Source organism: Charadrius vociferus, unplaced genomic scaffold, assembly GCF_000708025.1.
Source record: "Charadrius vociferus isolate BGI_N301 unplaced genomic scaffold, ASM70802v2 scaffold134, whole genome shotgun sequence".
Lineage (NCBI taxonomy): Eukaryota > Metazoa > Chordata > Aves > Charadriiformes > Charadriidae > Charadrius > Charadrius vociferus.
The window spans coordinates 602,698-628,120 of NW_009648333.1; the positions used below are offsets into that span (position 1 = coordinate 602,698).

The 25,423-nt window shown below is 36.9% G+C and overlaps 1 protein-coding gene across 1 annotated transcript; it reads left to right on the forward strand.

Moving 5' to 3' along the window:
* The first annotated feature begins 377 nt into the window (after positions 1 to 377).
* Positions 378 to 25,423, forward strand: N4BP2 (NEDD4 binding protein 2). The gene is made up of 16 exons (XM_009884947.1): positions 378 to 594; positions 2,423 to 3,653; positions 4,453 to 4,577; positions 5,745 to 5,833; positions 7,608 to 7,684; positions 9,458 to 9,613; positions 10,777 to 13,106; positions 14,502 to 14,587; positions 15,301 to 15,343; positions 16,396 to 16,640; positions 18,065 to 18,183; positions 19,544 to 19,682; positions 19,782 to 19,967; positions 22,199 to 22,367; positions 24,200 to 24,323; positions 25,178 to 25,423. Exons 1-16 carry the CDS (start codon positions 378 to 380, stop codon positions 25,221 to 25,223), a joined length of 5,382 nt encoding a protein of 1,793 aa, XP_009883249.1. The 3' UTR covers positions 25,224 to 25,423.

Consider the following 25,423-nt stretch of genomic DNA (forward strand, 5'->3'; position numbering starts at 1 on the left):
TCCTTTACTCTTCTGGATTTTTGTTTTAAACTCCATTTCATTTGTTCTCTCACCCAGACACAGATTCAATATCTAGTTAGTTGGAAAATAAGGCTGCTATTTAGCTGTCAGCTATTTGAAAAGAAGAAAGGCAGCCTTCTAGAAAATGCTTTCCTGGATGCTTATGTATTTTTTTAATCTTTTAGCTATCTAAATAGGAGACATGGAAATGTGACCGTGTATTTTATTAAAATTTCTCTGTTCTCTTTTTTCCAGGTCTGCTATTTCTGTTACGTTTATCCCAGTTACGAGAGGTTTTTTGTGATTTCTGAGCTTGGTGCTGTCAGCCTCATGTGAAGAAACTAAACCAAAAAACAAGCTGATTTTTAGAAAATAAAATGCCACGGAGAAGGAAAACTGGTGGGAGTCCTTCTCGGAAGAATGGCAATTCTGACAGAACTGCTGTTGGTGTATCCCAAGGGGACCCAGGCCACTCAATGTCACAAGCATTGCATAGTGTCAATAAGGAAGAGCTCTTCAACTGCATGTCAGAGATGTTTTCTGACCTAGATCCTAGTGTGGTTTATATGGTTCTGTCTGAATGTGATTTTAAAGGTAAATAATTTACAGTTGGCATTACAGTTTTGTTCTGTATGCAGACAGCTCTTAACTAGGGCAACTCCAGAAAAGTTGGTGTGGGTGTTGCAAGCGTATTTGTGAGTTTAGTTTTTAATGAGTAGGTGAGTCATAATATTTTGAAATTTTATAGCTCTTTCCATGCAAGATTCTCCAAGTTTGACAATGTTTCTGTGAGGCTGGTAATTTGCAGTAGCAGTGTGCTCCATAAGCGGAGGAACAGTTTAAGTGGCTTGTTCTGTGACACAGAGCAGGCGGTGGTAGAGTTGTGAGGAGAATCTGTTTTTTCCAATTAGTTTCTGTGCCATATTTGCTAGATGCATAAACTGTTTCTGCAGGAAGGGTATTTTATGTTGTAGATCACATTTTTTTAAGACAATGGTACACAGTATGTGGTTCTGGCAGTGTTTGCTTTTTCTTAAATACTTGAATTAAGATTTTGCTTTACTTTCTATTTTGCACTCCCATCTTGTCATCTCCATTGAGGATTATTTTTTGCTGGATGAATTCTGTTTGTCATGTTGAATTCTCTGTAGCCTTGGTTGGACTGTGTTTCTCCTCCTGTGTTCTGCCAAGCTACATACCCACATCTCCTGGCAGACTATTTTCATGTCTGTGCCCAGTCATTCCCATGCTTTTGTGATTTTGAAATTTTTCTATATACAAGTTCATTCACTAATAATAAAAATAATGGATGAGATGCTGGATAGCGACATCTGAGGAGTTATTTACCAGGAGAATAAGTCATATATGGAGCATTTTAATCAATCTGTATTCGTATGATCGGATGTGATTAGCTGAGATTTTCCTAACACTATTTGCAAAGAAGGCAGAGTTTGGCATTTTTTGATATGTATGAAAAGCTGGGTAGCCATTGAAAGGACTGCTTTTATTGCTGGTTTTACCTTACTTAAATTGTGTGGAGTTTGTAACTCGCATGTTTGTTGCTATGATTGTTACTCCTTTTTAAATTGAAATTGATGGAATTACTGATTCGTGCTTTGAACTCTTAATAAGATTTACCTTTATCAAAATAACAGATTTGTATAGAAGCTTATTGGAGAGTGTGATGTACTATTAACAATAGTTTAAAAATTGAAATATTAGCATCTTTTCATGTGAGTAATGAGTTGCTCTCGTATAGTAGAGAAGATTTTATTTAACATGTTTGCAGGAGGAGTTGCACTTCAGTGGACTTAGACTTTTTGCTACACTGTCTTTCAGGAAAACAGAAGCTTAGCTTTAGAGCTCAGATGATACTTGTGCTAGGTTTTCATTTTGTTCATGTTGATCATAGGCAATCTATACTCCATTTAGTGGCTTTACAAAGAATTAATGCAGATACTGGCTTTTTCATACTATATTAGGTATGACATTTTCAGTTGGGCCTAGCCACAATGAACATATTTTGCATACTTTTATCTCTTTAGTCCTCCTTAGTGTTTTTCAGTTCATTTTACACTGTTTTGCCTATATGAGATAGGTTAGAAATAAGTATCCACTTAAATACCCAGTTCTGATTTTTTCCAGTGAAAATTAATAATTTTTAGACAGTATTTCCTTAGTAATTTTTGTGCTAATTAGGTGGTTATTTTGCAATATGTCTGTATTGAGTTCTGCCTTTACCTTTAATGAGAAACAGATCAAGGGAGTTGCAGAGGGTGTATTTAAAAGATGAATTGGTGAACTGTCTTTTGATTGTCTCTTTAGTTGTGATAAATACTCCTTCAAGTAAAAAAATTGCTTTCACATCAGCTTGTGTTTGTTCAGCTGACCATGCTTTATTCTCTTTACTTTTATTCAACAGTAGAAAATGCTATGGATTATCTGCTAGAGCTGTCCACCCATGCCAAAGGAGTAGCATCTTCAAAAACCTTGGGTTTTGATTCAGTAGCATCATCAGTAGCTCTTGTTAATCAGCATAGATCTATTGCAGATGAAAGAATGGGAGAAAGTACTGCAGAACAAAGTAATTCTGAAGAAGAAAAAGAAAAGGTGCTATCACCTGATGTGCAGCTGACTGAAGAACTGGATTCCTTGATAGAAAATGCCTTTCGGAGATACAGTTCGAGTGATGAATTCCCTAATTCTGCAAATGACCAAACAGTACATAAGCACTCTGTGGGACACGATGACTTTAATGAATTTCCTGAGTGGGAAAAATCTGATTCAGCTTGTGATGTCCTACTTCTTCCACAGCAAACAGGGACGAATAATGATGTTTTAGAAAACTTATGCTGTTCTCAGCCACCAATGAGTCAGCTGAGAGTCCAGACAAGCTCACCAGCTGCATCAGACACTTTTGCAGAGATATTGGAAGATTCTGATTTCTCAGAAATCCATGTTCAACATGATGTAGCTGCTGAAGTCTGTAAACAATCCAACAGAGAAATATCACGTGGAAATTCTGAACAGACACAGGATACTGTTTTGGGTCAAAAAAGTGTGAATGCTGCTTCTGGTGAGTCCTCCCAAAGACCTGTGGAACTTGGAGTAGCTGTTACTGGAAATCCTAATTCAGGGTGTCTGGAACAGCACAAAGAGGTAGTGACTGCCTTTAACAGCCACCAGAGCACTGGTCTTCCAGAGGCATATGTCTCTCTTGAAACATCCAGTTTCAAAACACCAAAACCTACAGATTTTCAGCAAACTCAGCAGGGTTATAACTTAAATTCTTCTACACCATCCTGTCAACCTCAACAACACTGGAATCTCATGGCTCCTGTGTTTTATCCATCCAGTGGAAGTCACAGCTTTGTAACTCCTGTGGCTGTCAGTCCAGGGCAGTGGAGACCTGTTTCAGACTATAGGACTTTGGAAAAAGGACTTTTTTTTCCCTCTCCAGTGGTTTCAAATGCCTGGGATAGCAACCCTTCTCTGAAGGTATGGGGAAATCAAGATAGAAACTCAAAATTGAACCTCTCGCAAGCACAACAGCCACCTGTTTGTCACATGATGAAAAAAAAGATGCACCTTGTAGGTCAAGTACTTGTTCTTCTCAGAGGTGTTCCAGGATCAGGAAAATCATATTTGGCAAGGTAGAACATCTATATTGTGAGCTTCTAAAAGAACTTGCTTAATTGTGTCCAGGATTTAGTGCAGGCTGAGATAGTTTTCTGACATTTGTAAATAGGTATGCTAATTGCCAGCTACATGGTACATGCAGCAAGATGAGTAATAATAATTGCAGAGAGCCGAGTTGCTTGCAGCTCCTTGACCTCTAGTGGAAGTTGAAATAGGAGTGGTTAGCTTTAACTTCTGTCACTGGCTGAAGGAGCTTATGTCAACAGTGGCTCGTTGCAGTAGTATTAGGTTTGCTGTGTTCTCCAAGTTCCTGTTCATTTCGTGGTTTCCTTCCAATAACGTGGATGGAAGTATGCCAGCTCTTTATAGGCAGAAATTCCCCTGTTGGAATTCTTCTGTGTAAGTTGTAGGTGTGGAGCTTCTTGCATTGCACTCTTGATTTCTCTTCTGACTCTCCAAATGCCTAGATTAAGTTTAGACTCCTTTGGCTTGCACCTGAAATACTTGGTGCAATTAAGACTATGTGTATTTGTCAGTGTGAAGTACGTCACTAGATGCAGATGGAAAAATACCTCCCTTGTTTTGAAATGAGACTTGTAGGGAACTTCTGTCAGCTCTTTCCCCTAGATATCCTCAGCCTTTGGAAATAGAGGGAAATTATTATAGATCATCTTTCCCTTACCTAAATTTGCTGCTTCCATTCCAAATAATCTTGGTTTTGTGCAAGAGACTAAATACATATATGTATGGCGGCAGGTATCAGGGCTGGGGAGGAGAAGGAGAAAAAGCTATTTACTTCTTGATCTTTCACAGGACTTTGCTCGAGGATAACCCAGGTGGAATCATTCTTAGTACTGATGATTACTTTTATAAACATGGACAATACCATTATGATCCTGATTGCTTAGGGGAAGCACATGACTGGAACAGGAAACGAGGTGAGAAATAAATAAGGGATTAGCTTGCTTGTTTACAGTTCAATACTTGCATGCCATTTAAAAAGCTGCCTGTCTTGTAATGCCTGTGTCACAGGACAAGAATTTGTCCCATCATAGAAGTATTTTTTAATGTGTGGGGAAAAAGAATGTGAGCACAAACTCAGAAGTCATCTGTCCGTTGTGTGTTTTGCAATTAAAAATGCCAGTGTCTTTGTCAAAAGATTGTTTTGTCCTCAGATTTCGTCATGTTATTTATTTTGGGTTGTGTCCCATTTCTGGAGTGGTAATCTGTACCATCTCCCTGAAATATGTCTTCTGAGATGAGCCATTATATATGCATATGCAATAAGTAATGAGGATGTTGATACAAATAACACACAGATATTTTCCTGCTCTTGATTATTTTTTTTCTCTTGAGCACTAAATTCTTAGCAAACTTAAAACAAAATTATAAGAGCACAACAGAATAAATGATTTCTTTTCTCCATAATTGGTGTATTTTTTTGATAGTGGCTCTCGCTAAGCTTGCCACAGAATGACTGTTTTTAAACTTCTGTTTGCTAAATTTGATCCATGATCACTCTTCTACTGTCAAATTTCTAATCAGTGGAGAAATGGGTGTGATTCAACAATTACTTCTGTTGTTCAGACACTACAAAAACATGGTGCTGTATCTCAAAGCTAGCAATTCTAAACATTTAATTACTGTGTATTTGAATTACAATAATTATTTTGATTTTTCATATTTTATACAGTTTACAGAGTGGACTAATCTTAAGACTGTTATAAAGCCAAGAATTTTGTGTGCAACAAAGTAGTGCACTGTAAGGTGATCATGTAGTTTTTTGTAGTTTGATTTACTGATTGATTAGTCATCTTGGTGTGTTTTACATCTGCATTTTCATTCCTTGATTGTCATACATACGTTAATTCAAAATAATAATGCCATATCTCAGTAGCTTGACTTGTGAGGGGGGGAATTCTAAAATAAAAGAGGGTCCTGAAACAGATCAAGCTGTGGCAAGAGTCCTTTACACAGTGGTTAATCATTATGGATTATCTACTTAAAATGTTACAAATATAGAGAAATAGTATAAATGTTACATGTCCTCCCTATTATAACAAAATTAACTATATCACATTCTCTCGTACACCTGTGTCTTTCAGCCGAAGAAGCATTTGAAATGAGAATCTCTCCTATAATAATAGACAACACAAACATACAAGCATGGGAGATGAAGCCTTATGTTACTTTGGTTAGTATTACAATTTGATTGATGGGAAAAGGGATTATTGACCAGTATGGCAACAACGTATGTTTTAAAATGAAATTATCTTTCTCAGTCTAGCTGTTATTCCACAAGGAAGTCTGGAGTCAACAAAAAGCGTTACACAGAATCGTATTACTCAGTGTCATATTCTGTGCATGTCTGAGTATTGACCTGGCCTAGTTTCCAAGTGACAAAGCGAAGTGCTTTGTGCTTGGGAGCAAAAATAAATATTGTTGAGGAAACTGAATTCTGTTTCTCTTTTATATGATCAGTAAAATTCTAAGCTACTTTTAAAATACAATCAGCACTGACTAATGAGTGATGTTTGATGCTCCATGAAACTTGAACACTCAGTTTCATCCTAAATATGACCTAGAGGCAGATACCAGCAGACGAGTTAGAGGGCTAGAGTTAACAAATGTTGCTAGCTTGCTTGAAGTGATGCAGATTTAGTTTGCAGTTATGCAATAATTTTTATTGAAGTAACGTAATCAAAATAATGCACCTGCGCTATTTTGTGTTACTAGTGTAGTGGTTTTATTTAGTGACTAAAAGGGATCAGCTTTTATTTAGTACTAAAAAAAATGCATTCTACATTTAACTTCCAAAATTAATGATTTAAATAACTCGGAGAACTCTTTTATAAGTTTCTCATATTCCAGTTTTCTGGAGCTTCTTACCTTTTTGCTTAATCAATTCGAAATGGGCATCAGCCCTTTTAGACTCTAGCTCTTATTTTGCTGTTGATCATTTGTCATTTTGGTTGGTAGTTTTAATGGGTTTTTTTATGCTTACGGAACTGCATTATTTAATAAAATTGGTTCTGATTAACAGAAATAATGCATAGGAAGAAATATTGTAAAGTAGATCTGGGATTTCTTGTGCCATGGTATAGAAGCACGTCAGAGTGTAGTACGTAGAACTGACAGCTTTTGGGCAGATAGTTTACATATGCTGCATGTGGTAATAGATTAGTGAACGGTGGGACTCAACGCAGGTAATTTTTATTCATAAAAGTTGTATTTTATTATCTTTGAATTTATTAACAATTGTCAGATTAACAGTTCTTTCATTAAAAAAAAAAAGTCCTTGATTTTGCTGTATATTGAAATAAAGATGCAACAAAAGTTTTCCCAGGAAGTGCAGATGGTATTAATTTTTTTGAAAACAGGAATGAGGAGAACTGTCACGGTTACTCACAGTGTTTCTTCTGATTAGAATTTGGGCTCCTTTTCTGTCACGATGAGACTAGACCGTATAAGGACCATTTACTTGCAGCATGCTCAAGTTTCTCATGTAGCAGGAAGGCTGCCCAGAATAGCTGTGTTAATGTAACTGAATTGCTTGTTTTGGAACTGAGTTGCATCTGGTCAGCTCTGAATGTAAGCAGTGAGCTTTTCTCTGTCTTGGAGAGGCTGTGTAGACGTGCGTATACTGTACCTGGAAAGAGGAGTTGTTCTGCAATCTTGGCTTAGAGGCCGAACATTTAAAGGGATGGTATAAAATAGTGATTTTTTTTTTTTCTGTGATCATGGCACACATTTAATTTTGCAGTAAGAGATGCATATACATGTTTTTAAAAATCTCCATTTATATAATCAGAAGTGAAACACTGAACAAAAGTATGTTATTCCAAATGTTTAATTGGTTTCAAAAAATACAAAAAATATCTTTAAAGAAGCAGGCTATGTGTGTGCTTCTTCCTAGAAATAAGAAATGGGTGATGTGGCTCGTTATATTTTATACGTGTTTTATTCAGGCTCAGCAGTTCAAATACAAAGTCATGTTCCGAGAACCAGACACTTGGTGGAAGTTTAAACCAAAAGAACTTGAAAGGTAAGAATGTAAACAAAAGCTTCATATTAGGTTGTATATCTTTCATAGTCTATGAACTACGATTTTTAAAATGGTATTGCTTAGTACAGTGGCTGGTGAAGTAGCAAGATGTTGGTCAAGGTTTTTGTGATAATAAGTAGCTTTTTAATATTTTTTTTTCCTGCAATATTTACATTTGTGAGATTTCATATGTATTAAGATTTTTTTCCTGTCACTTTATTCTAATTACATACAAAAGATACTATTAGCAGTAGATGTTATGTAACGTTTTTATGATTGCAATTCTTTTGCGTTTAAGGTACAATGACTGCTCCTTTCTGTTCCTGAAGTTGCAAAAATTATGTCAGGTTGGGGCTGGTTTTGCATCCAGCTGTTTTTTTGCCTTACTTCAAATGTTTCTGGTGTCTCTGGGTTTAAGGCAATCAGCACCTTGTGGCCTGAGAGGGACAAACCCCTGTGCATCACCGTTGTTGTTTACCTCTTCTTTAGTGGGACTTTCTACACAGTCATAGAGCCATTACTCAGAGCCAAAATAGGCAAGGCCTATGTAAACCCTATGTAAGTGAATAATAAGGTAGCCAAAAAATAAGCTGGATGACAGTTTCAAAGGGTATGATCAGTGGTGCAAAGACCAAGAATAGGCTGATGTCCCTCTAGGATGAATACTAGGGCCACTACTATTTAATGGCCTTTTTATGACTTGGATGTTGGGACAGAGTGCACTCTCAGCAGATTTGCAGATGATACTGAATTGAGCAAAAGTAGTTTGTTCAGCCTTTAGAAGAGAACGTTAAGGAAGGATACTATTGTTGTCTTCAGCTACCTTTTGGGAGGTTGTAGAGAAGAATAAAAAAATTCTCTTCTGAGAATTGTGCAGAGATAGGACGAAACAAACATAAGCAAGTTGGAACTTTGGAAATTTTGATTACATAAAAGAAAAAAAACCAAAACTTACTTTGGGGGTGACTTTCAGTGAGGCACTGAAAGAGTTTGTCCAGAGAGTTTGTAGACTTTATCATTGGGGATATTCAAAATTTGACAAGACAAAGCTGTGGGCAACCTGATCTAGCTGTACCTCCTCTGAGTAGGAGGTTGGACTGTGTGACCTCCAGAGGTCCCTTTCAGTGTAAGTTATTTTGTGATTTCAAATATCTGTTGTCATCTGGATTTGCATGCTTCTGCTGTACCTTCAATTTCTGTTTTGTCATCCTTGGCAGGATTCATTTGTTCTAGGTGGAACTGCTGCAGAGCATATTGCTAGTTGGTGTTTAACAGAGTCAGTGACAACTTCTAGCCAAAGGGTGTCCAAAATAATAAGGGAATAGGTTTTCCTCAAGGCTCAAGGAGGTCTTAGTTTAGCAAAACCAGAGAAGGAAGATTGAATTCAGAAATCTTCCATACCCAGTTTGATATCCTACAACACTGTCAGGATTTGATATGGTGTGTTTCTGATACATATTTGAAGAAGATGCATTATTGGTACAGTTTTAGATTTTAGTATTAAGCAAAACATCTTATTGCAGAACAGGGCCACCATGTGGGGTGGAGAACTCAAATGGAGCAGCGATTTTTCTGAGATATCCTGTTTGGAATGCCTTAGTGCACTGATAGAGAAAGAATTGCTCTTTCACAGCTTTTGCCCTGGCCCCCTGAATTCTCTGGTTAGTCTTGCCGTAAACTTATTATCATTAAATTATTATTAAATTATTCTCTTCTCTCATTGTAGCATACAAATCTGAAACATTTCTTTTTCAATTTCTTTTTAATTTGTAGGCGAAACATTCATGGTGTATCTAAAGAAAAGATCAAAAGAATGTTGGAACGGTATGAACGCTACCTTACTGTTAGTTCAATACTGAATTCTTCAGTCCCAGACAAATCGGAAGCTGCTGGCTGGAGCGAAGATCCTTGGCAGGAGGAAAGCCATAGGTTAGATTGTTTTACTAGCTTTGTAGTCTCAAATAAAAGACTAAAAATTCAAACTTCATAGCAATGGAACATGGATAATGCTGTTGAACATTGAAGACATTAAAAAATGGTTAAATAATAAAAGGAAATACACTACATAGTTTTCTTAGTTTTTAAGAATTTCAGGATTTCTAGAAATGAGTAGTTAAGGGATCTAGTCAACTTTCCAGTGCTTTTGGGAAACCTCCCAGTATGGCTGTGTGTTACTTTTCAATAAGCCAATCTTGATTGACTTTCTCTTATCTTAGAAATGTGCTGTTGGATGTATGTTGTAGATACAAAACACTTGAAATCTATAAAACGCTTTTCAGAAGAATGTAGTACCAAATATGAGCAAACTGCTATTTCTGTGTCTGTGTGTTGGTATTAGATGATGTCTTTGTGGTAGTAGGTGGATTCTCTGTGCAGTAGTAACAAGTACTCTTGAGTGTATTTAATCTAGACTTGTCTAGATTTATGTTGGTTGTATATACGACTACTTTGTAGTGGCTAATCTGAATAATGCTGTATATGCATTATAAAAATGCATAGGAAATCAGATTTTATTGTAGTTATTATTTCATTTGGATTTTGCATGCGTAATGTATTTGAAATGGAGGGGCACTGCTAATTAATGGAATGTAGTTGATTGTGAAAAATGGTGTGACAAGAAATGGCATGTCCTCTCCTAGTTAACTTCTAGACTGACTTTAGCATTGAGCTATCGTGAGAGAGCAACAGTCATTAAATAAAAGCATGTTTACCAGGTTTGGTGATCTGAAGGAGGAAGTGTCTGGCAGCAGAGTGCTTTCAGTACATAACTGAATGCTGGGAATGGGGGAAAACAGAGTTCTGAGAAAGTATTCTTAGCCCCATGCTGAAGTAAAAAAGGGATACTTACCAAGGAAAGTCCTGCTATTCTTAGGTCCTTCTTTTTTATAAAGCAGTGTTGAGGTTAGGGCTAAGTTGTCATAAATTTGTTTTCCTCTCACTGGAGTTCTCCAGCTGGATGATTAGTGTCCTAAAAGGTGGTTTCCGGTCTGTGATTTGAAAATATTAAGTAGCCAAGCCAAAATTTAAAACATGGACAAGTGCTTAAAGAAGGTTTGAAACGGGTTTACCTTTCATTCCAATTTGTTTTCCAGAAAGAGAGAGGCGCATTCTGATGTAAAGGAAGAAGAACGTTTTGCTTCTGATATAGAACCTCTTGAATTAGCTGAAGATGATAAAACTTTTCCCAGTACTTCTCTAACGTTAGAAAGTAACTGTGATCCTGAACGTTTTCAGAAAGAGGAAAAAGAAATGAAAAATAACTCAGTGGAACACGATTCTGAGAACAGCACTGCTCAAGATGACTTGGATGTTTATTTATCAGATTGTGTAGAAAAAGAACTGCCCTTGGAGAAAAAAGAAGAAAAGGGTGAAAAAATAGAAAAAAATACTGAAACAGAAATGGATGAGCTTGATGTGACCACAACTGAAGAGACTGTGTGCTTGCATACAGGGGAAGTTGAGGAACACCGTGATAACGACATTCGTAAAGTTCAAACTGAATTTGAGCGATCTCGTGAAATATGTACCGAACCAAAATCAACACAAAGTAGTAACACAGTAGAACCAAGCAGTTCAGCTTTTGACATGTCAGGAAAACCGGAACTACTAAACTTTGTAGGTGACTGGCCTGTAGAACAAACAATGGGGCAAAGAGTCAAAAGAGCCAGAAGACTAGAAAAATCTCTGAGGAGCGATAGGGAAGGTAAAACTCCCAGTCAGCAGCATCCTGGGTTAGGTAAAGAGCAAGCAGGACTGCCTGGGACCTGTACTGTTGAAAAAGGACATGAGGAAGACAATCTAGCCTCTAGCTGTTTCTCTGTTAGTTCAGAGAAAGTTACACCGGAATTACAAATAATAGGACATTGGCCTGTCTCAGGCTCTTTAGAACAGAGACAACAAAGGTCAAGGAGAATGAGAAAGACAGGTCTAAATCAGTCCGATGAAGGTAGAAATACTGAAGGGGACATTGATAGAAATGCTCTTGAGACTGTAGATGTGCTTCGTGGGACACCTGTGAACATTGCAGAGCAACCGGATACGAAAAGTTTGCATATGCACCAACCTGAAACAGTAGCTAGTGAAACAGTAGGTGAGAAAAAAACCCAGCAAAATAAGAGAATGAGGAAACATCACAAACTAGCCCTCACTTTTACAAACAATAATTTGCCCCATCCCAAAGAAGAGGAACACCTGTCTATGCTTAATGCAGCAGAAGAGAAATATAACACATGCTCATGTAGACAAAAAAGTAGCCATTCACAGACTGAATCACAGGACTTTGCTCTCCTGTGGAGATTAGAAAAGAACATGCTTTTTCCTGAGACTACCAAAGTGTTGCACGGCAGACTAGACGGCTTCAAACCCAAAGATGTAGATAATCCCTCAGATTCTCAGGAAAAAATACCCTATCGAGTTATGTATGATAAAAGTACATTTGTGGAAGAAAGTGAACTTATCAATATTGATGAGTCTGAGAAGCTAAATATGCTCTGTAAGCTCTTTGAGTCTGTTTCATTTGAAGCTCTGAAAGATCTGTATGAAAGATGTAACAAAGACATAGACTGGGCCACAGGTCTGCTGTTAGACTCTGATGAAAAGTTATGCAAAGATGTCGATACTGAATGCTTTCAAGTAAGAGAAGCTGAGCCAGTTGTTGCAGACCTTGATTTCAAGGCAAGTACAAAGTATAGTGAGAATCTCAAAGACTGCGAACAAATGCTGCAAATAATTGGGGCTAGTGGTATCTCTGAGCCTTCAGGAGACAAGAACTCACCACTCAGTGTTGCAGAAAGTAGGGCTACCAAGGCAACTGCGACAGATGCTGCTGTGTCTGACTTGTTGCCTGCTACCTCATTGAACGATTCGGTGGAACTGAAAAATTCTGGAGATGCAGCCCCTAGAATTGACGCAGGCAGCTCAGCAGCAGGTATCATTGAGCAATCCGATTCAGGAAAGCAGGAGGTAGAGTCTGAGAGTCTTGTTGAAGAAACTATAAATAAGCCATCAGTTTCACAACTTGATGCAGGTTTATATATGCCCGTGGCTTTGCCTCATGGTCCTAACACAATTTCCACCAATTTGAAATTTGAACTCGGTAACAAAAGTGACAGTAACCCTTCAAAAAGCAATGCAGAGAATTCCAAAGTGACTGCTTTGTTGCTGGAAATGGATCATGCACCTCTGATGGATCCTAGGAGTGATAAAGAACTAGAGACAGATGAAGAAACCCAGGGGAGTTCCAGGGAGATACGTGGTAAAGAAGAAATTGAAACTCCAAGCAGGGATGAAACTAAAGCCAAGATACAAAACCCTATACCAGTATCACGTGCAGCCTTCAATATAGATTGCCTAGAACTAACATTACCTCCTGAACTGGCACTCCAATTGAAAGAAATATTTGGGCCTGTTGGCATTGAGGCAGGTATGAACATAATTATATCCATGCTTCTATGAAAAAACTCAGTTGGGCTAAGAAAACCTTTCTTTCTTTGTGCTTTTTTGCTTCGTACTTGATTTTTAGGGAACAGATTTGCACAATTCTTTGTGATACTGTTGTTTGCTGTTGTTAATCCAAAAATGGAACTGAACTAAGCGTGGCAAAAAATACAAATGCAGTAGTGCTACCTTCTGCCTTTGTCTTTTTGTATATGCGCGTACTTTAAAAGCATAAGAAAATATATTGGCTTATTTGCATTTTGAGCAACAGGCCTTTGAGCCTATATTGAGACTCTGAAGGAATAGTAAGATGATGAAGAAGATGTAAATTATGACTGGTTAGGAAAAAAAGAAAGAAAAAAGAAAGCTTTAGGCACCAGTAAAATTGGGGAAGGAGAAGATGAATGGTTTAGCAAGAAGATAAAGTGTGGCTATACTTCAAAGATGAAAACAGGCCAGTTTGCTGAGACATTATGATGAAGGAAGCTGTAAGCAGCTGAACATGCGTCACAAAATTTAAAGATTGATAGAAAAAGGAAGAAAAGAAAACACAATGAATATATAGCTTGTTTGTTTTCTTTTTTTTCCTTTTTTTTTCCTTTGTTCTCTTTTCTGCTGAAGATTACTTGAAGTGAAAATCTGGATACCTGAGTTATTGGTGGGTTTGACTGCTGGCCTGTTTGCTTTCCATGCCTACCTCCTAAAAAAAAAAAAAGTTTGTTTTTGATAGCAGAAAAATGTTTTATTGTGTGTGAACTACACCCTGCCTTTTTATTTGATACGTATGTGCTTCTTGCCTTTTTATTTTTGAAAGAGTGAGAAATAATATGAGAAAGATCTTTTAGGGAAAAGATGTATCATTATGATACCGTGATAGTTCCTGCCGTTTCCTTTAGAGTTAGAGGGGATACTTGGAGTTTGCTTCTCTGAGTTCGTGTGTTGGAAAGGAGGGATGTGACTGCTATTGGGCAGTGGCGAGAATGTTGTGTCACATAAATGCATTTGCCTGTGGAATAGGGGGAATCGCAGTTCCAAGAATGAAACTCTGCTTGTAAATTAACAGTGACTTTGTTCTGCTAGTTCTAGAAGGTTCTGGAAAAAAGAAAAATGTAGTTGTTCAGGTAGTCATATTTCAGCAAGATACAATTAATGTTAACTTGTTTTTTCCTACCCTTTCTGAGTTTTTGGACATAAGATAATGAATTCTGTGTGGAATGCCCCCCTCCCCCCCCACTTGGCAGTTGCTGAAGTTTTTTTCAGGCGTGACAGTTTGTGCAGAATCTCCAGAATTCAAATTAATAAGTCTGGGCTACTGTACTTTAATTGCTTAGAAAAGTTTTTATAGAATGCTTTAATTAATATATTTTCTTCCTTCCATAAGGATCACTAACTGTTGAGGATTGTGTGGTTCACATTGATCTGAATTTGGCAAGAGTGATTCATGAAAAATGGAAAGAATCTATTCTGGTTAGTAGATTTCTTGCTTGTGATATGATATGGCGCGCTTGTGCTTTGTCAGACCATTTGTCTCCTAATGTGTTGGTCCAAATGTGTAAAATAGAAGTATCTTTGTGAGAACAATGATAAAATGCCACAGTAGTTCATAAAATGTGGCGTATATCAGTATGTCATAATCATCAGAGCTGTTGAAAGACAATTCAAGGGATGAAGAAACTGCATGTCATGAGTGCCTCATCATTAAACCAAGATTCTTAAAAAAAGAAGGATCATAATGCACAATTTTACTACAAGATTGATCAAAAATTCCACTGGCCAAAAATCATTACTGTAGTTTTGATGTGTAAGAGTTCTTTTATGAATAATTATGTATACAAAATATCTCCATGTACATTAATTGAGAAGAGTCCTCTAACCTCTGTTCATAGCCTAATGAAACTCAGAATGCTTTTTGGGAAAATTTTTGTTTGGTTTATTTAATTAAGGTCATGAAATTTTAGCAGCAGGGCATTTTCCTCTGGTTTGATGTGTTTTCGGAAAGATAGTTCTACCTTTTAAACTTCACATTGTAATTATTATTCTTAAATATATTTCTTTTAAAATATCTGATCTTTGAGAAATATGTGAGACATTTTGAAGCTGGTTTACTTAGAAGCTAACACTTGCGAAATTTCACTGCAAAATTTATAGCTTACATTCATGGTTTTACTATTTTTATTTAGAAGCGTCAGAGGAGAGATGAATCATGTAAGTTGTCTGCAGAAGGTATGTTCTGTATTCCTTTTAATTGTAAAAATACTTAATTCTCATTATAAAAATAATTATTTGAAACTTCAGTAAGGTTGCAAATACTCTGTCTGTTGAAAAATCATACATTCATTTATTAAGCTAAGCTTTTATTTATTGCCCTTGGTTCTATTTACCATTTTCTTATGGAAGTGTGGTGGAAAAATAAAAATAAGTTAATTATAAGCAGGATCACTGGTTCCATGTAGGTGCAGGCAAAAAGCTTATCATCTTGTGTACTTCAGAGATCTTAAAGAGAAGATGTGGCTGGATCAGGCAGCCGTTTGGTAGGACTTCTGTAATCTCTGCAGTAAGAAAAGGCGTGGCCAGAGAATTACTAGCAGAGTAAGATTTCTGCAGGTGAGGGAAGGAGGTCAGGAATACAACATTAACACGTTGTTGTCAGAGGAATTGATTGTAGCAGGAGGATGGATATCCTTGTTCAAAAAGTGTTAAAATTCCTAGCAATCTAGTTTTCATTCAGCTCCCAGAAGAAAAGTCCCTCTACAGCAGAACCCCACTACTCTTACATGGGACCTGGGTGAAGACTTGGATTGCGCTGTGGATGCAAACTCTCCTCTTGAATGATCAAACGGTGCTGTTAGCATTAACTCGTGGAAGTGTAAAACCAGATCATTAAGCATCTGTCCTTAAGTTGTAGAGGAAAGGCAAGTATACATGTAAACACATGAGTCAATAGTTCTCTTATAAAAGCAAACAGACTTCCTCACTTAAGGTATGTGCAAGGTAGTTTGCAGCTGTGAGGTATGTCTCGGCAGTTGAAAATTTGGTGAGTCTGATGGTTTTGCTTTTGTTTTACAAAATAGATAAAGATGATCAGACAGTCTTTGGAAAATAGAAGTGATGAAGGTGAAAACAATGTGTTGTTTTCTATTTTAGCATGAATAATATTGTTTTAACAAACCACAAACCATCTAGGTTGAAAAACTTATCTTAATTATTTTGGCTTTGCTTGTATAAATAAACTAATAATTTTTTTATTTGTCGCGTCATTTTTATTGCTTTTGAAGGTCCTACTGTGATTCAACAGATAGATACAGATGACTCAGAAATGCTGTTATCTCAGAATGCAGACAGTAAAATACAGAAGAAAAAAACGGACTGGGTTTCAGGCTCGTCTAATGACATACAGACTAGAAAACCAGCAACATCAGATGTTTTTCCTTTTATGGATCACTGGAATGCGCAGATTCAGAAAGTTTCTCTCCGACAAATAATTTCTGAAGAAATAGCTATGCAGGAGAAACAGGACCTGGTATGGATAGCAGCAGTTTTTTATGCAGTTTAGATTTGTTGCTATTAATGAAGCAGAACGTGTCTTACCCGGTGACTCATCTTTGTGGTGCTGATTACAGCCTGAATTTGTGAGACAAATGCATGCCAGTTAGTATTGTTGATTACTGTGATACAGGAATTTGATTGTGGTAGATGTTTATTTGAAAAATATAAATCTCATTTTAAAAACTAATATTTTGATTGTTTCACAAACAGATCATGCTGCATTTCACTATACAGCTTAGCGTTTGTGTTTGGTTGAATTGTTTTTTGATTGCTCATCTGAACCCAAAGATCAGTCTGATTTCACACACTTCTTTATTGGGAAAGTGATATCAAAAAAAGTTCGTAATTAGTTCCGTGCCTTGTTTGTTTAGAAATGGATTGAATTGATTTTAATATTTTTTGTAAGGAGAACCCACAACATTCCTAACAGATGAGACATTAAAAGAAGTATCTGAGGTTAATCTCCAACAGGTTTTTGTACCTTCTCGTCAGAAAACAGTAATTTTAAAAAAGACTTTTATCAATTCTGTACCTTCCACACAGTTAGCATACCCCATCTGATTGTTGTGTGCATAATGCTGCCCTCTACTGCCTGGCAGTTGTCTGGAACAGGCATTTTTATTTGTAGTTGTCTGTCTTAAGTAGCTGTCCTAAAAAAGAGGAACTTGGTTTCTACTGGTATAGAAAGTTGGATGGATTAGCCTGTATTTTGAAAGAATGGCTTGTGGATGCTTTCTTTGAACTGCTTGTATGTGCCTTACTGATAATAACAACTGTGATGTCCACAGCTTTATTTTCAGTTTGTGTTCATGGCTTTGTTTTGACCTTTTTTTTTTTTAATTAAATCTGAGTCCTGAGGAATTATCAGTCTGATTTATTCTGGGCTGTAATTATGTTTTCCTCTCAGCATGACTTCACAAATATGAATATTTGTTACAGTACAGCATCACGTACAACAAAACGAAATTGTTTATGCTGTTTAATAATAAAATGTTTTTTCAACCCTAGGCCTTCAATATAAAGTAGAGAGGTGGACTTTGCACAAGCTTAGCATAGGACTAGATAGACTAGCAGGGAATGCATTCCCAAACTTAAGTTCCTTCTAAAAAATCCTCATTTTGCTTTGTCCAAGTTATGAGGGAGCTCCAGCTGAGTCACTTCAAATGACTGCAGAGTACTGCAGTGGTGTATAATACAACTCACTTGTCCCTACTTTAGTCTCATCAAATCAGTGTGGCAGGCTGATATTGGCATGCTGTCATTGCTGCGGGTGCATACCTACTGAGTAGATATTTTTTAAAATCTTAACAAATAACAGTAAAGTTGGATTGGCTTCACTGTTACTATATTTTATTCTAATCAAGAACTTGTAATATTTTTCTTTTGTCTTCTGGGTAGAATCGTGTTCCTTCTATGGCTAGAAAAGACTGTGCTGCTAAACTAAAGGAGAAGCAACTTTTTGAGATGTTTCCAACTATTAATCAAAATTTCTTAATGGATGTCTTCAGGGACAACAAGTAAGAAATCTTTAAAGTTCTTTGTAAAAATGGTACTCGGTTACACTCTATAGTGCACAGTTACTGCCTTAAATATTTAGAGTTAAGATACTGCTAAAAAATGCCTTTTTCCAAACCAGCACACTTTTTGTAGATCTAAATAAAGGCAAAACAAGCTTGCTTGAAAAGCAAGAAGGGCAGAAAAAGTCTATGTGTAGACTTGTTTCTTTTTTTGGAGAGTAGACAGTTTTTCTCATTGAGAGAAGAATGTCTCTGGCTACTGACCTCTGACTGACTGTCAGTGGACCTGTGCTATTTGCTCTAGAGCTGAGGCTTAAATCAAGTGGGAGAAATTAGTGGAGGTGGTAATATTGGGTTCACATAAAACGGCATCCGCCCAAGAGGAAAACTACCATCGCCTGCTGTTAGTACTTTCCTGGTTACTACAGCAGCTCTGAAGGAGCGAACCATCTCTCCATCTCTTCCTGCTGACATTCTCTTTCTCTTTTCTGCATTATATTTCTGGAGTATGTGGCTACCTTCTTAAATCCAAGTTCCTGAGAACTGAACTTTTTTTGAAGAGAAAATTCTTTTTTCATCCTTGGCCCATTGAATGTCTGTCTCTACATATGAGTTTGCATGCCTACTTGTCAGCCTTTCTGCTTGTCTAGGTTGTTATCAAAACCTTTCCTTGTGGGACGTTTAAAATACGTCCTTCATCTGTCTCTATAGCTCAAAGATTTCACCATCCCTTGTTTTTAGCATTCTAAATTCTCTTCATAGTGTTACTTTTCCCAAAATCTATCTTTACTTTTGATCAGTCTTCTCTTGTCTGCTTACTGAACAGCAAGAAGACTAAAGAAGAAAGAGGGCTTATTAGAAATCTGATGGCAACTGATGGTCATATTCCTATTTCATTAAATTTAATAACAAAGCTTGACTGGAAATACAAGGATTTTCCTGCATGACAGTTTCAGAAAACTGAGCTAGTTTTAAACTAGTTTATACTATCTAACCCTGACCAGAGAAGATTTAAGATGAAGTAACTTATCCAGCCCAAAAAGCAGTGTGTACTTCTAAACCTAATGTCTGTTTGATTAAGGTAGGATGCAATTTACTTTAGTATTTCATTGTCCTTTTAGTATTCAAGTGCCCCTCAATTACGTTTCAGTCAACCAAGACTGCATGTGTGTTGATGCCAGTAATGCAGTACAGTGAGTCTGCAAACCTTTTTGTAATAAGGTGGAAAATTCAATTCCAGTGCTTTATTTCCACTGTCATTTATTTTCGTAACAATATCAAGGTTTGTAATATGCATTATTAAAAATGTAGCAGCTATTAATGTATTTGTAAAGTCACAGATTTTACTTATCCTTTACAGCTACTCTTTAGAACAAACTGAACAGTTTCTGAACTGTGTTCTGGAGGCAGATCCTGTAAAAACAGTTATAGCTCAAGAAAGTGTTCAGCAAAATGAAATTGTTTCTTCCTACAGTGCTGCAAAGAACCGGGAGAAGAAGGTATTTTTATTTTTTTTAAATAGTAGTTACAAACATTTCCAAAGCTATGTTAATGAAAACACTCTACAATGTATACTTCAACACTGCCAATTCCTACAGGCAAAAAAAAGTAAGGAAGAGGATGATCCTTTGAGTGAAATATTTCAAGAATTTGAGTATCCACAATACGATGATTTAAGAGCAGAAGCTTTTTGTCACCAGCAAAAGAGACAGGAATGTTTGAAAAAGGCTGGGGAGGCTTATCGCATGGGTATGAAGCCTGTGGCAGCATTTTATGCACATCAGGTAAATGTAAATATTGTGGGTTTTGCCTGAATTTAGAGAGGTACTTAAATACTGAATTGGAAGTGATAAGAAAAACATTGTGCCTACTAGAGTTGATAAATTTGCTCAATTACTGTTCCCTGTGTAGGTGTTATATTGAGAATCACCTTACAAGTAAACTCTCTTTCACTAGTAATGATACTGGTATAGGAAGCTAAGGTAACCAAATGCAGTGTGAGACCTCATGAAAGATGGCATTTAGTGCTTAATCACACACGCTCGTTCTCTCATAGATCCCACTCTCACATCCACATACTTGTAAGCACCAAGATTGGTGTCCATGTGGTCTGGCCAGGTTGACTCGTGTGACGTCAACTGCAGCAAACATCAATTTTTGAATCCTCCAAATGTCACTTGGGTTCCTCTTAATTGGTGATGAACTGGTTTTGGACATACCTTTTGTACTATTTATGAGTCAGATAGGTATTAAGATACGTTCTTTTGCCTCATAATCTTGCTTGCTTCATCCTCCATAAATCTTGGGCAAGATTGCTGCCTGCTGTCTTTGTTACCTCATTCTGACTATCTTTATGTCTACTGTCTGTCTTGGGTTGGGATAAACATGGTGTGGTATGCCATGCGTTTTGCCATCCATCTGGTTTTGGAGTGTAGATCTGCTGTTGATCAGTCTTGTGTGCCTTGGAACACAGTCTTGATTCAAGCACATTTCTGGGTATGTACCAGTTGGTTACTGCTGATCATTGCTCTTGATCATATTCCCGATTATAAGTATCAACTGTTCTTGTAACTGTTCCTGTACGTTGGTTTCTTGGTGCCTTCACATGAGACCCTTCCATTCACGCTTCATTCAGACCATCTTAAAAGTTCTGTTACAAATATCTTCAAAGGCTGTAGCTTTTCCCTGATCTAACAGCATATAAAAAATTCAGTAAGAGTTCATGTTATAGAAGCATTTAATTCTAAACTATGAATTGCATTATGACAGAACAAAAAATGTGATAATGAATCACTTGAATTTGCTTATTATCTTAAAGCTTTCATGCAATTGGTATATTGTATTACTCTAAATGTTTAGATTGTTACTGTGCATGTAGGAAATATTGATTATTGGCCTTTATAATGAACTCTGTTCTTAGTTTATACATTCTTGAAGTTTGGAGGGATTCTGAACAAAGGTCTGCATTATTTTAAATAGAAATGTAATTTCAAGTCCTATCTTACTTTTGTGCTTAGCCATAATGACAAATACAATCTGGAAAATTATTACATATTTTCTTTTAGGTAATAAAAAGGCAAAATAAGCTGCCTTTATTAATGAAAAATACTTTATGCTTGGTGGCCTTAGCTGATCTTGGGAATCCTCTGCGAGTGAGAGTTATGGGGCTGGTGTCTCTGGTCTGACACTAATGCACTTCAGATGATCCATTTTAAGAAAGTGTAAGACAGACTGTCACTTCTTTTCTCTTGCGTCATTGTCAGTCCAATACCTGGAGTTAAGTCTTCCATTCCTTTTAAGACAGTGCCTACAGACCTTCGAAGATGTAATTTGTTGCTTCAGCTTCTCAGATATTAACACTGCAAGGTTCATGGGAAATAGTTAGTAGTTGTTCACTGTGTAATGTGAATAACCCTAATTCCAATAGAGACTGTATTGAACTTGTCAGTCATAAAAGATTTGTCAAAAATATTAGGAGAGATAATGGGCAATTATTTCAAAAAAAAAAAAAAAGAAAAAAGTATTTGCTCTTGGCTTGCCTGATTTTTAGGGAATGCGTTCAGAAAAATTAACCTCAGCTGTAACACTCAGCAAGTTTTTCCTGGGCTGTTGTGCAGTTTCTCTGACATTTTCATTAAATTTTTCGCAAAATACTTGCAGAAAGTAAAATTCTATTGTTGGGATAATAAAAAATCGGTATGGAGTGTAACTTTTTAGCTAATGTAAAGACCTTATGGTTTTGTGCCTTTTCTGGCTTTTTTCTTTCTTGTAAGGCTTTTGTTGTAATTTCTTCTTTGTGCCAGCTTTGAGTAGTTTCTTACGAACAGATTTCATGAAACCTCCTTGTGAGTAGGTCTCACTGAGCCTCTTCCAGAAGTTCTGTTGCGATTATAAATTTTACTGCTTCAAACTGAGCTAAAAGCACCCTGCCAGTACTGTCATTTTGTACCCAGCGACCAGTGTGGAGCTTAAATTATGTCTCAGTGTGTAATAGTTGCTGTGCTTATGAATAAAGGGTCGTCTTCACGAGCAGAAGATGAAAGAAGCCAACCATGCTGCTGCTGTGCAAATCTTTGAGAAAGTAAATACTTCCTTGCTGCCTATGAATGTGTTGGATCTGCATGGTCTCCACGTGGATGAAGCTGTGAATCACTTGTCCAGCGTGCTGCAGCAAAAAAGTGAAGGTAGGAATAAGCTAATAGTTCCTGCCACCTAAAAGTTATTCTCCTCATTTTCTACTAAGAAATCACAATATATGGCAATATCAGAGGGAATGAATGTAATGTAATAACATGTAAAACCAACTGGATTTTGTGTTGTTTTATTTTCAAAGTTGCCCCATGGAATTGGTTTTCTTTGGCATGGAAATGATTCTTTTTGCTCTCTGTCTTGTCCCGTCCTGTCCGTCCCCCGTCGTCGTCGTCCCCCGTGCATCTTTGAACATCTTAATTTTCCTTCTCTTTTATCCTTTACTTTATTGAAGATTTGATCTATCCTTGCTGGCATTTTTAACAGAGGAGGTAATGCAAACATTTTTGTCATGTTTGTATTACTTTGTCAGAACTATGTTACTTTTTTAATCTTTAAAGAAAAATCATTATGTTGGAATTCTAACCACAATGATTATATTGTCTTCAACTTTTACATGAAAGTGTGTGATTTGAGCTATCTTTCAGTAACTTCCATATCGATTTGTCAGCAGGATCTCTTGAGATCAGAATACTGCTGCTTCCATAAATGTCGTTTTGTGCAGTTTTGCTTGAGGGCTTGTTTTTTCTCCCAATGGAGTGTTCAAGTACTTTATGAATGTTCTTGCTGTAAAAAGATACATTTTTCTGCATTATTAGTTTACCCTATAAATTTAAATACACTGGGAATGCTTTTATAAGAAATATTTCTTATGCAAGGTACCACTGCACAAACCTCATTTTTTGAAACAGCTAGTCCACACAGTAGAAACAAAAGTGTTCAGTGGGGCCTTAGACAATCCTTTTCTTTCAATATACATCAGAGATAATTTAATTGCATTATCTTGTGATGTTCCCAAAATGATGTTTGTATACTTTAAGCTGTAACCTAATGCTAAATCTAAATTTCCTGAGCTGCATAGGAATGATGGTAGTGGCTTTCTGTTCAGCCCATTCACCTAAATCTAAAAAAAGTTCATCTCAGTGTGCGTACATGGGAAAGGGATTAATACCAGGCACTACGTGCTGGCAAATTAACAGTAAACTAGTATGAACCCCAAATAAAGTTAAATGTGAGAAAGGGTAGTTCAGGAAAGATGTCATGCGAACTGATAATTGTGAACTGGCAAATCTTGGCTTGTTGTGAGAATCCAGTACAATTTATATTTTTCCTCTTTTTCAAGCTCTTCATCAATTTAGGTTGCTGTGATCTCTGCTAGAAGAGCGATTTCTTTTGTTGTCAGGACTAGATGCCCTAATAAAGCTCATGTGATGTGTTGATCTGTTGACTCACATGCTCCAACATAGCAGAAGTTAGTACAAATAAGTGTGACTTCAATGTCAAAAACTGTGTGGATTTGTATTTTCCTCCTTCTTCCTTTCTTTATCCAACAAAATGTTATTTCTTTACTCACATTAATTTAAGATAAAATGTGAAACAATAGAGAAAACGTAACTTCAAAATTAACTAAATCACACCCACTTCTTTTAATTTTGCAATTTTAGTTTACATCACAGGATGTAAATTCCAAGGGAAGATTGAATGATAGAAACAGCACTGGTGCTATGAAACTAGAACGATTTTTGATGATCGCAACATGCATACTGCAAGCAATCCAGATTTTAAAAGCTTGCCTGTGTTTTTTCAGAATCTCTCTCATACGAGGGGAAAAATGGCTACGTTTATGTGAAAGATACATAGCCAGCATCGGAAAGCGAAGTTCTAAATCACTAGTGAGCATTTTCAGAGGAATGGTTGGAAAGGTTATACTGGATGCCAAGTCTCTGCTGAGGGAAATTTTTAACCGTTACAATCCCTGCTGTTACAGAGTACCAGCAGACCGGTGGTAAACCATATCTCTGTGTTATCACGGGAAGAGGAAGCCATAGTCAGGGAGGAGTTGCTCGCATCAGACCAGCAGCTATCAGATACCTCACAAGCCACAACTTCAGGTGAGTTTAGATTTTTGTTACTGATACATTTTTTTTTCTTAACCCACATTTAACTAACTGAAAATTGAAGTTAGTTTTAGAATACTGTTAAACTACTAAACAGATTAAGGCAGGTCTGCTGTTTCAGATTAAAGTAGATCTGCTGTTTCATAAATCCAGTGCAATGGTGTGACACAAAACCACCTTACACAGGGCACCTATTACGTGTCATATCCTTTCCTCTGAGGTAAATAAAAACACTATGAATTAAACTTATCTAACATAGTCTAATTACATATTTCCATTCAAGGTTGCTAGGTTTACTGCAAAAAGTTTGGGGTTTTTTTTAATCCTGCTTTTTTATAGGTCTCTAATACCTGATTTAGTGCTCAGCTTCTTACGTGGGACAGAAATTTAGCAAGTCTGGGCTTTCATCAATGTGTTTACTGCCTTTTCTTTACAGGAGTCTATGAAGGTGACTGTGAAGGTGGGACTCAGAAATAAAAGGCTTCCCTTCCCATTTCCTTCTTACTTTCTACGGAAGACAAGGGAGAAAATCTGTTTTGAAAGAAGAGGGAATGAAAGGGAACAGGAAAAGAGGAGCAGAATGAATATAACCAAGAATATTGGGCAGCTTTTTTCTTTTTTTAAAGCTTCCTCTTATTTCCTGCTGTTTCCAGCTCTTCACCTCTCCAGACCCTGTAAAATCCTCCTTCACTGTCATGTTCAGAGGACATGATGCTGATTTCCTGACTCTCACATGCACACATACTCGACTGAGAGCCTTATCGCTTTCCATATGTTTGATGAGGGCTGAAGGAGATGGCATTGCGCATAGCTTTCATGTTGAAGCTTCATCTTTTCTTGTTTCGCAGGTTCACAGAAATAAAGCCAGGCTGCCTGAAAGTCATGCTGAATTGAAGGGTTGTCAAGAAGAGAAGAGGAATATAGAAACCGAGATGTCAGATTCAGCTAAAAACTTTTTGAACAACCGCAATAGTATTTTGTAATCTGTTTTAAAGGACGATATTTTATTAGAAATGGTCTCAATTTACAGCATGTGGTTTTGTCAGTATGTTTCTAAGAAAATTTTTGTGTGGAATGGATCCTATTTTGAACCT

Bases quoted from the DNA above. Each gene is read 5' to 3' on its own strand.
- N4BP2 (XM_009884947.1), top strand. From the start codon at position 378: ATGCCACGGAGAAGGAAAACTGGTGGGAGTCCTTCTCGGAAGAATGGC. The intron at 7,685-9,457 runs GTAAGAATGTAA...TTTAATTTGTAG, and splicing joins AAACCAAAAGAACTTGAAAG to GCGAAACATTCATGGTGTAT. The intron at 24,324-25,177 runs GTGAGTTTAGAT...CTTGTTTCGCAG, and splicing joins CTCACAAGCCACAACTTCAG to GTTCACAGAAATAAAGCCAG.